A 12,779-nucleotide genomic window follows, 5' to 3' on the forward strand; every position below is an offset into this window, starting at 1 on the left:
ATAATATGACAAAGTACGCGAGAGCAGCTTTCTTGCAACTTTAATTGCAAATTTCTCAAAATTGTGACGAGGTCAAGCAACTTGGAAACCGAATTTATATAACAGCATTAAAAAAACTAAAAAAAAAAAACTAATTTCGACAGAATCTAATCTAATCTCATTTCGGCGTTAAAAAAGTCATTTTTTTCTCGAACTATGTAATAGATCGAAAGGCCATCAGTTTTAATACACATGATAAGGAAACATCACAGTATCGGCGATTCATTACCGACAATCTCGGGGAAGATGATGCGTGCTGCGGGTGTACAAAGCGTGAAATTGCAGGTAGAGTCCGCGTAATGCTTCGCCGGTCGTTACGATCAGCTGTTAACGATCCGTCATTGAGATACCAGTCGGCCGCTATTACGTCACGTCACATTGTGCAATATCGCATAGCACGTCCACCGTTACGGGCTTATTATCAAGGTATCGACGCGTCGGTCTCTACGTGCACAATTTCCGAGCGCTGAAAGACGAGCTGCCGCCGCCTTCGCACGCGAGTCGTGCTCCATTTACGCGTTTGCATAATGATTTAATCAACGCGTACTGAAACTCGTCCATTTCGACAGTCCGTTCGAAGTCCGTTCTTTTTTTTACGTAGAAAGACTTGGAGACGTACTATCCACAGAGAAGTTTCGTGCCAGTAAACGACAGACAATCCTATTCATCGCGTAATTATCGAGAAAATTTCAGTCGTGGGCAGACACACAGACGAACAATTGCAATTGCTACGAATAATTGTAATTACTACGTTCCACTTTCAGCCTCCTCATGCGGCTTGTAACGCATCTTTTATGGCGGACGTAAATACGTGAACGTGGAAAACGGCGAGAAAACATTTCACGTTACTCTTCCTTCAACAATTGTCAGCGATCGTTTCTTCGTATTCGAGAGATCGTGCGATTCTTCTTCGTGGTTATATATATGCATCATTGTGACGATATGGGTCGAAAGTATAATTACGATTGTCATACTTAACTTAGTCGTGCAAGTCAACCTTGGCGGTTTCACGCTTTTATACAGAGATGAAATCGGAAAACATTCCAACAATACCAATTACAAATTTTTCTAAAGACGGGAGTTTTCTAACACAAAAATTAATTAATCGTGTGATCCACACGCCAAGATATGTTGCATTCCTAACTCGAGAGTTTTCCTCTTATTTTCATAACTTTATATAATTTTTATAGTTTTATGGTTTCCTTTAAAATGGACAGCAGCAGAAATTTTTTATACCTTCTTCTTCTAAAATTCTTCTAAAGGATAGACTAGTAGAATATTCTTAATTTTTACACGAAAGAGATTACAGAATTTAATCTAAGACTATTATTCTCCAAATATAAAAAGAAACGTAATTTTAAAACGTTGAATCATGTTAGAATATCTACTGTTTTTAGCCAAAGGTTAAAAAAAAACTAATAAAAATTATAAAAACTGATCTTTAAAACACAGGCTTTGACGAGGTGGGCTCAACTCAATAATACTCGATGGGTTAAACAATTATTTTCTTTATTATTTTGTTTTACAGTGTTGCATTGTGCAAATAACACATCTCGTGTTGAAACATTTCATGACGGAAGTGAAATCACATTTTATTAGATTTTTTTTTGTATTTAACCTTCATAATATATTGGCGAAAAGCAGTGAAAATTCTGATAAGGTTCAATGTTTTAAAATTACATTTCCTCTAACATTTGTAGAAAATCAGTCTCGGAGTAAATCCTATAACCTTCTTCCGCGTAGAAGTTAAGAATATTTACTCTGCTGCCTCAACTTCCTTTCCAAAGTTGACAATTAACTTACGGTCTTTCAACGCGTGAAAAAGTTATGATTGACGGCAGAAAACGTTTTTTTTTTTTAGAAAAAAAAATCCGAGTGAAAGGATTTTCGCGCGGTCGACGCAAAGCGCGTCTCTCGTAATACCTCGTAATCCCGCACGCGCCAGAATCAATCTTTCACAGAATGCGTCTTCGGCGCCGGAAGTTGCACATCGCGGGAGAGCCGGATTTTATCGGTGGACGACAAACGCGGAGCGGAAAACTGCACGGACGTTGCGAGCTGACGGCGCACACCGGCGGCGCGGCGGGGAACCGTAGAGAAACAACACCGAAATCCCAGGATATTCAATCCGAATCCGAATTTCCGATTGCCTGTCGGGCCGCTGAAAGCCTCCGTAAGTAGTTAATTGGTCTACGTGCGATACGTCTGTGCTGCGCTGCGCAATGACGGATAATCAATCCGGCCGGGCTCGTGGATCGCATTAATCGGTGTCGCGGAAGAAAGGAGGAAAATCGATTCTGTCCCTGGCCGTTCCCTCCTTCGAGTCGCTCGCTTCCAGAGCGGTCGGAGCTAACGAGACATCGGAGTAGCCTGTTCCTCGTAATCGGAACGATACAAAGGGGAAACTGGCGAGGAAAAAGAACGAACGCGAACGAAACGGGATCGTCGTCGTCGTCGTCGTCGTCGTCTCGCGATATGAAACGCGAAATTGAACGTCGATACGTTTCGGTACGTTCGATGTTACATTTTAATACGAGCGTGCAAGTGTATATAGAGGCGAATACTAATTCGCGGAAAAGCCTTTTATTCGCGACCGCTGCCGAAATGAAAAGCACCAGGGCTGCCTTGACGTTTTAATTAAGAAACAATCGACCCGGTGCTAAATTAAAGATCGTCAAGGAGTCACGACGACGGTTTTGAGACGTCATATGTATGCCAATAGGAGGAATTAAATCGTTTGCGTTAATGAAATTCCGCCGGTGAAATATCAAAGTGCCCGATATGATTTCATCTTTCAGAATTTTATTTACCCCCTTTTCGTTGGCTTCGTCGGTCGTAAGGGTGCATAACGAGTCGAACAAAAGAAACTTTTTCGTGCGCGACATGAATGATGCAAAAAAAAAGCAGCGCGTGTTCGAAATCAACCCTTTTTCACCGAAAGCTCGTTTCCGACCCTTCTAAGCCTCGGGCGATTTACATTCCGAGCCTATGGCAAAACTGCGAAAGGTGAGCAGTCGGTAAGAGGCTGCGATACGATTTTTATTTCGGCGAGTTTTTTTTTGTCATTCAGTCTCGAATCTCGAAGTAGAAAGGAAAAGTAATGGAAGTATGATTTTTAAAATTTACATGAAAAGAGAAGACAATTGTGCGCACGGAAAGAATTTTTCGTTATATCTTGCCACAAAATTGACTACAAATTTTATTATGCTTGAAACAATTTGGCAAACCTGTCAAATGTTATAAGTAGGCATCGTATAATAGGAATTTTTACTATTGTAGATAGATCAAAAGACATTTTTTAAATTACTGAAATTACTGTAACATCGTAAAATGTTCCATGGAAAAACTGCGTGTTGATCAATTTGGCACGCGGTAAAATTATCAAAATTATAATATATCATGACTGACAAAGCAGATTAAAAATATCATGCTGCAGTGTCAAATTTATGTAAGAAATCATATATATGTATATGCAATATGTACAATGAAAAAAAAAAAGTTGTTGACTAAATTTTTCAACTCGATTAAAGTTTTTCAATTCAAGCATTTATGTAGTTGACTTAAATACATAAAACACTTCGACTTAAGTTTAAGCAATTAAATATTTAACTTAAATACATAAATATTTGAATTAAAAAAATTTAATCAAGTTGAAAAATTTAGTCAGATAAACAACTTTTTTTGTCTCAGCGTATATTTATTTAAGAATGAGCTATATTCTAGCTATTCGGCGTTTCCATGTAATGAATAAATTAAAGCTCTATATGTATTTTATTTTTTTCATTAACCTTTGTCTGACGACAATTTATATATAGTGCTTCGAAGTAAAATAAAAATAATAAAAAATACCAATTTCTAATTTTATGTATAAATTTAGAAAAATATTTTAAAGTAGACTGTTTAAATTTTAAAATAGTTTTTCTCAAAAAAATCGATGAGAGCTCTCTTATTTTCTATTTTGACTTTAAAGTGAATAAAATCACGTTTAACATACTTTATAAAAATAAAGACATACACATAATTTACCAACGGTTTTTAAGAAAATTGAATTTCTGTGTAAAAATTTATTCTTACAAAATGTTTTTCGACTTCAAAATTAGTTTACAAAAAAAGTTTACAAAAAAAAAGAAAAGAACTAATTTGTTATAATGTTCTCTATTCGATTAAATATTTTCAAAAATTTTGGAAGACTTTTCCTTAATTTAACTTTCCAAGAAATACAACAAAAATCGCAAATGTTCCCGAATTTATATTCTATAAAAGTATATCAAAAATAAACTAACATTTTCAATCAAATTTTGTACAACATATGGCACTCTTAACAAAATGATGTTGTCATGCAATGTGTTACATCGCCCCTGTATTTATTATTTTGGAATTCATTCTATTGAAAATAATAAAAATCGTAAATTGTTCAACATATTTTAAAATCATTGAAATTTATAATTATACAATTTATGAAAAATAATGAAACACTTTCTATTTCTTCGTATAAAGAAATAAAACATGTTTAGTAGATATCAATCAATCAGAAAATCACATATAATTCTTCAAAATACAATGTTATCTTACGACTACTATAATTTTCGAGATTAACTTGAGAAAATTTTCTCCGTATACAAACATCTGTATTTTTTTTTTCCGGAAAAATGTTATTTCAAACGAAATTATCAGCGCGCTTGAGGCACGTCGTATATCAATTCTGTGAGGGCACTCGCGCCGATATCGCAACCGAAAGAAATTTAACGCTCGATACTCCTTGGCGATCTTGATGGAATAATATCGGTACGGCAAAATTTCTCGGAGCTCGCTTCTCAATTATTCATCATCGGAATCACGCCGGAGCATCCAATCGAGGAGCGTCTTTGATCAAAGATACCGGGAGGGCTCCCATGGTTCCGGTCTGCCCTATCGAGCCTAAAGAAGATTCGACGTTTGCCGAGGCACGGCGGGCAGCGAGCGCAGCATCGCGGATATATTCATCGGATCCTTCGGCACGAACCGATGCAATCTTCTGATCCTCCGCGGAAACCGGCTCGCAAAGAGCCTCGATTACACGTACAAACTGAATCCCTCGACCGCGGAATACCCCCTGACCTCGCCGTCATTTCGCGTAACAAGCAAAGCGAAATTATTCTTCTTCCTGCATTCTTCGCTTTAACGAGACGTCGACGGAGAGTCGCCATCTTACTCGGCCGGATTTCGTCCATTAAAGCTTAGCTTGCAGTTGATTACGTTGCGCGACGTGCCGCATCTGCGCACCTATTCGGATTAGATAATCCTTAATCCGCGTCACGTTTAACGCTTAAGCCAAACGTCTTAATTCGTTATATAAGCGCATTAATTCTCATATCAGCAGCGTTGCCATCCAGTCACTGGTTAAAATAAAATAAAATAAAATAAAATAAAATAGTGATTGCTTTTTGACAAAAAAATTTTTAAGTGACGGTTTCGGTCATTAAAATAGTAACCAGTGACCAATGATAATATTTATCAAATTGTTAATTTGTTAGAATTAAGTAAAACATTATTTTTTATTTTCTCCGAGCTTACCTTTAAATAATATGTAACATATAACAAACTCTTTTCACAATATGTTTAAACGTTTAAAAACAAGAGTTTGAGCAATGTACTCACAAATGATTATAATGTAACAATTGTTTGTAATTGTTTTCATCTTCGCGGTTTTTTTTTGGCAGTAAAATAGATATTATATTAACACTGAGAGAAAAAATTGTAGTGGCAACTATAAGAGAACAACCATAGAAATTCTGTTAATAGAATTATAATATATCGTTAAGTGAACTATACTATAGTTACTGCAATTAATTGCAAGTTAATGGCTAAGAGAATTGATAAAAAATAGTTGCAATACACTATATAATATAGTAATTACAACTATTTTTTAATAATTTTTTTAATCATTAACTTAGTTACAATAACTAAAGTATAGTTCACTTAAGTACATATTATAATTATATTAACAAAATTTGTATGGTTGTCCTTTTATAGTTGTCACCCCTACAATTTTTTTTCTCAATGAAGTATTTTAATTCGCGGTGCAAAATAATCAAATGCTAAGACACTGAATTAATGAGTGAGTACATTGGGAAAAAAATTGGTGAAAAAAACTAAAATAATTAGAAACGATCAATTAAACATTGGGTGGATTCAACAATTATTTAGTTGTACAAAGAGATATAGTTTATTCGTGTCAACCATTCAAATTTTTTAACTAATAATTAATTAAACCAACTTAATATTTAATCGCACGTATCGGATTAAATATTTTAGTTTTCCCATAATTTTATCTTAGTATAGTAATTGCTATAAGACGGAGAACAAAAATTTGAATAGAACGTTTTTACAGCTTAAGAAGAAAGCGATTAGAACGGCTTATTTTGAACGATAATGATTTTTTTGTGATTTGCAAAAGAGGAGGTGGTAAAAAGTGACGGCAGCGCGTCGTGCCGAAAGTAATTAAAGCGTAGCTTCAAGAGAACGTCATTCGACGTGAAACCAAGAATGCCAATTCGGCAAAACATGGAAGCTGATATCCCCCTTAGAATTATCAAGTTTCCCCCGTTCGATTAATAAATCTTTGATTTAAGAGGGGACCGAAAAGTTACATTCCATTATGCTCGTCGGGTTCGCGGTGACTTTCATCTCCGCGGGGGAAAAGGGGTCAAGAAGAGAGAAAGGGGAAAAGAAAGAGAGAGAGAGAGAGACCAGAAAGGGGTTCGCGGACATCGGTCTCAAGGAGCGAAGCAGGCTTCGGGAAACTTTGAGTCGGGACACCCCCCTGCCTCTCGACTTTTATTTAAATCCATCGGTGGACCAGGCGAGAAAAGTTTTACCGCCGCGCGCCGATCGCCCTTTCCATTCCCGTCGAACTCTCTCGGCGAGAAGTGACGCCCGGCGAGAGAAGTTTCCGGATCGCGTGTCGCGCGAAAATCGACGCGCGCGCGAAGTGTCGTTTCTGTTTGTCAGCAGTTCGGAGATATACGACGACGCGGCGAGGCGTGCGCTTCGCAAAAATCTCGGCACACAAAGGATCCACCGCAAAAAACTCGAAATGAAAGCGAGGCGGCCAAGTGGCGAGGGTGATTTCGAGATAAACGACACTTTCCGCAGGAAACGTGCATCCCTCCTTCCCCCCCCTCTCCCTCTCCCCCTCCCCCCGCCTCAACTTTTATTTTTCTGCGGCCGCGCTTTTTCCGGTCTCGCGTTCGTCGCAAACCTTCAGCTTGAGAAGCACCTTTGCGGTGCCGTGCGCTGTCCGCTATGCATAATATAGCATGCCGCATGCCTATTCCCACCGTGAATCAAGAGTCTCTACTTACTCTGGAGCAGGATTTCTCCAGCGTTGCGTCCCAGCCCGCGCCATCAGGCATCAACCGCCCGACCTGAAAGCCGAAAGTGCAACGTTATTTCTTGCGCAAAAATCATAATAATAATCTCGACGCGGGGACAATTAAACATGTAGGCAACTTAATATTAAATCCTTCGTCTCGGCAGGATATTGCCGTCAGATTTATTACTTAAGGTGGATACGGTCCCAGTGACTGAACATGTCCCTATACCTGGACACCTTCACGGAAACTTGTTACTTAATCTTAAATGTATTTTTTTTTTTATAGTATTAAAATATTTAATTGTAATCTTTAAATCTCTCTCCAATACTTAGCTCTTATCAGAGCGTGTGGTCCTTTAGCGTATTTCTGTGGCGTGCGCTTTTTTACAGTTTACACTGATAAATGGAACCTACAATTTAAACGCCCGCGCCACTTCCAAACGACCTAATTCAGAGGGGTTCTTATAGCAAGATAATCGTTTTGCTATTGCCCTCCGAGAACGATCGAATAAAATCGGACGTTTTTGATCCGTTGGATTTAAACTTGGATCTTTGGCACGGAGAAACGCACAATTCTTTGCATCACGGCTACTCTAACACTCATCTTTAAATTTTTAAATATATTTCCCACACAGCATACTTACTTTATCCAAAGGATGTCCCAAAGCCGTCCCTGTCTGTAGTGTGTGAGTTTATAAGACAGATTATTCTAAATATAAAAAAAAATCAACGTTGTAAAAAAAATTAATATTATAGGTTACAGTTTATATTTTGATAACGTTCTTAAAAAATTTTTTTGAAACATTACATATTTGTTAAGAGAATATTTTTTTTTGTATTTATAAGTAATAAATTATACTATATTAAAAATATGCATATTTATAAGTCAAGCATTTAGAGCGTGAGAGACAAAAGAATATTTATTTACATGCTTTACAAGTTTCTATTATTATCGAAATAATTTAAAATTTTTTCGTACACTTTTGTATAATTAATGTTTCATACTTCATACCTTTTAATTAAATCATTTTATATTGTAAATCCTTAGAAAAGTTCAACAATCTTGATTCTGCATCGTCATATACACGTTCGATTATTAGGGCATTTAATTTGTACATCGTAAAACGTATTTGCGATAATCGATTTCTCGTTTGCACGGGAGAATAACGCGCATGTAATATGTATTTAGTAGCTTGTTACATCGTAAAATGTATCTGCGATAATCAAACTTTCTCTGTTCGTACCGAAATTATACACGTGTAATGTATACATGTACATATTAATTAAATTTCATTAATATATTGTAGTACTTTTAATTTTACAAAACACTGCTTAGAGCACCCCGAAATAACAGCACATTTTGATTCTGGCGATAACAAGCTGATGGTTTATCGAATGTGACCTTAAAAGCATGAATCGCTTTCATTAATGGTATGCTGCAATTCCGGACAACTGTGCACGGGCGTAGCAGTGCGAGTAATAAACGCAATACATAATAGAGTATCTCCATAATTCGTGCCCAACGGTAGCGATAATAATTGTAATTTACAGTTACGAGATTACGAGTCGCGTATATATCACGTTACGTAATTCTCGGTATCTCCTGTTTCGTTAGAGATATATATACAATATAAAAAATTTCAAGGGTATTGGAAAAAAGCGAAGCAAATTAAAATTCTCGCTATCCTCTTCTCTAATAAATAAAAATTATTTTAAAACTGTAGCGCATTATTTTTATACATCGTATTTTTATGTATTCTTCAAACGTCTGCTCTGTGTTATTTTAACACAAGATCTAATTCCGCACGGAAAGGACAATTTTATTTTTAAGAATCTAAATATTTCTCCAGTTATAGATCTAGAAAGAATTTTGTTAGACCGTTAAAATAATTATGTAAATTGCTCAAAATGCTTCCTAAAATGGCAACATTTTGTGCAGCATTACTCACTTATTACGCTATATTATTTTTATATATCGATTAAACGCTTGTTCTCCGTTATTTTAACAAAAAGATCTAATTCTGCACGGAGAGACCGATTTTATTGAAGAATTTAAAATTTTAGCTGGATGTGCGTCTGAAAATAATTTTGTTAGACCATCAAGATAATTATGTAGAATGCTCACGTAAAGCGGTTAAAATTTCAAAATTTTTCGCAGCTTCGCTCATTATACTTAAACTTCATTCATAATTATTTTGATGATCCAACAAAATCACTTTCAAATTTGAATCTAACTAAATTGACTAAAAGTTTATATATGCACAGCAAAAAAAGTTAATATCAAATCAACAATCATTGTTTCATATATATAAGCAAGAATATAAATCTTCTTCGAAAAACTTTTAATCTTAAATAGATTATAAACAACAATTTGGGTAAACGATTTGCTTACACGAAGAGAAAAATTTTCTCGGTGTAAGCAAATTATGTCTGTTTAAGATTATAAATTTTTCCAAAAAGATTTTATATTCTTATTTATATATAAAACAAAGATTGTTGATTTGATACTAAATTTTTTTCTGTGTACTTTAGTAAAATCGTTCTATGTGACGCAATAAAAATTATCTTGAAATTATGAAATGTAGTATTTTTTTCACATTAAACGCTTGGCCGCTATTATTTTAATGAAATGTGTAATTCCGTGCATTATATCGCGAAGACTCGCTTTTCCGTAATAACTACGTTCTTCGCCTACGCAATTCTGGCGATCAATATTATTATTTTGCGCATTACAAATTTACACGCTCGAAAGTAGAGTTTCAATAGTGCATTAACGGTCCATTAATGCGAGACATAACGACATTATTAGAGTCAGTCCCGTCGCGACAACAATCGCGTTGCGTCGCACATCGTGTTGAGGTATTAATAATCGATATATTGACCGACAATCCCTCGCGTCTCACATCGCGGGACACGCCGCTCGCAACAACTCCGCAACGCGAGTTGATAAATATTTGCCGCAAGTTGCACGATAGGAAGACGGATAAAAGCCGCGATGAAGGAGGAAGGAAGCACTCCGGCGGAGCATATAAGTCGGGCGGTGGCGTGTTTACGGTGTGTACATATGAACTTAACGAACCGTCGGAAAGCCGTCGGTATATCGTCGAAGAAAAGCCAAAAGTTGCCCGTCATTCGGGCATTTTACCGCTCGAGGACTCATCGTTACCGCCGGTCGTAACTTCGCGGGACAGTCGGCAGTTTAGCTCGCGGACCTGTACAAGGCGTTCGTTTTATTATCGCCGTAAATGTCCTTTAATCTGCATCGATGTGTTTCGGCGATTTAGTGCGGACACGTTCCGGGCCACGAAACGACGCGATAACACGACGAAGAGAAAATCGAATATGAAACGGGTATTAAAAGCAAGGAGAACAATCGCCTCCGTTTTGCAGTTCAGTATTCTTCAATTTTCTCGTTTTGTTTTCTTAATCCTGCGTGGTTTAAATAACAGAATTCGACGATCTTGTCAGATTTTATTGGGCTGGACCCGTTTAAAAAAACCTATCTACAAAAACACCCGATAAAATCTTTTTTTTCTAATTTTTATAATTAATTAATTAACTAAATTAATTAAATTAAAAATAATTCATAATAATAGAATTATCCATTGAACAGCAAATTTGGTTAATTATTATAATGGACTGTAAAAAATAAAAACCCATAAAACCCAACTGTTCCGGTTCAACAAAAAAATTTTTAACTCTGCTTAAGGATAAAAAAAAATAAAAATTCCTTCAAAATAGTTCTATCGTGCCGAAAGTAAATGCGATAGAGTTCTTATAAAGTTCTAATATCTTAATATCTTCGCTAACAAAATATTTAATCTGCATAAGTCTCCGCTGTCGCATCTCGAGAGGAAAACAGCAGCGATAATCGGCCGCTGCGGTTTTTAAGTATACCCTAACGGCAAACACGCCGTATCACGACGATCCTCAATACAATATCGCGCATGAAGAATTAAATGGCTTCTCATCTTCGCGATCGTCGGCCCCGCGCCCCAACCGACCGACGCGGTCTGTCTGGGTGCCTCAAGCCAGGAGGATGACCCCACGGGAGTTTATATTATGTAAGCAGCGTAGTTGTAGCGTAACTTCAGCCAGCTCATGCATATCTCAGCGAGAAGTGGGTGCCACTCCAGCCCGGCCTACGCTTTTCCCCGGTTGAATCCCTTTCGACCATGTCTCTCGGAACCATCTCCGGAGCCCACCCCCGCCTTTCAAGTGGCGCTGCCTCCCGACGCTAAACACGTTGCATGAAAACGGTTTTTGACTTGTTGTTGTGAAAATTGTATCGGTACGTATGCGCGTGTGCGCGAAATGCAAAATTCAGGAAGCGCGATGGAACGCGGAACGTGTAAACGCGCAATTTTATGACTTGCGTGTGTAATTAACACGCGCTTTTTCGTATTTCATAAAAAAAAAAAATCTTCGCAATACGAGCGTTTGTCTAGTTGGAAAAAAAAAATCAAAGAGGCACAGGTGCAACGACGTAACTGCGCAAACATTCGCTGATTGTAACGTATCGATTTCAAAGTGGCGCGCGTGGACAACGTGAAAAAATGATACGGGTAATAGTGATTAAATTCGATTATGCTGAGCTGTTTCAGAATTGGATCTTTGTTAACGGCGGCGGCGTTTTGCGAGTACGGCCATCAATGAATTTTAATCCGGTCGATTGAAGGGACCGGAGGGATTTTATAAAGCATCGCACACACACACATACACACCCGACGGAATCTGGGTCAGATATTTACAATTTAAATGATTTCTTTCAAATTCAAAGCATAGGGATTATCGAGTTGATTGACCCTTTGAACTCGCGCCAATATCTGAAATTTTCGCTACGCCACGCTTCCTGGATAATGCATGTCCTCTCATAACTAATGTATACGCAATGCAACATATTTCGCAGACAAATATCCTGGCGTTATCAAGTTGCTGGGCCATTTTTTTTATAACGTAAAATCGTGTTATCTTTTTGCCTTAATTTTCAAGCTATAACCGTACAACGGATTTTATTTTGAGAATCAGATTTCAAAGTTACGACATAAACTCGCGGTCGACGCTCTCGTGTACACATCCGCCGGCAAAATTATCTATTTATCATGCGGTCGATGGGAAAGCAATATCGGCGGCTATTTTTCCCCACTTTTTCAACATTCGATGACCAAACCAAAACTTGCTCGCGTGCTTCTCCCTTTTATCAGAATCCATCGGCATATCGCAACTTTTAAACCGGTAAAGTGTCCGCGGATGTCAAGCGACTTCGGACAAACACGTATATAGCGCGTACGAGCGGCGGTGTACTTCCAAACAAGCGCGCGCGCGCACACACACACACGCACGCACGCACGCACACACACACACACACACACACACACACACACAC

General features: G+C 37.5%; 1 protein-coding gene across 7 annotated transcripts in view; it reads right to left on the reverse strand.

The window, feature by feature from the left end:
- LOC105200666 overlaps positions 1–12,779 on the reverse strand; it is a 352,642-nt gene that overhangs the window by 163,133 nt on the left and 176,730 nt on the right. For all 7 annotated transcript variants that reach the window (XM_026137093.2, XM_039457855.1, XM_039457849.1 and 4 more), the window contains one exon: positions 7,383–7,445. In XM_026137093.2, the coding sequence (XP_025992878.1) occupies positions 7,383–7,426 (44 nt within the window). In that variant the 5' untranslated portion in view covers positions 7,427–7,445. The remainder of the gene's footprint in view (positions 1–7,382; positions 7,446–12,779) is intronic.

The sequence above is a fragment of the Solenopsis invicta genome, chromosome 15, assembly GCF_016802725.1.
Source record: "Solenopsis invicta isolate M01_SB chromosome 15, UNIL_Sinv_3.0, whole genome shotgun sequence".
NCBI lineage: Eukaryota > Metazoa > Arthropoda > Insecta > Hymenoptera > Formicidae > Solenopsis > Solenopsis invicta.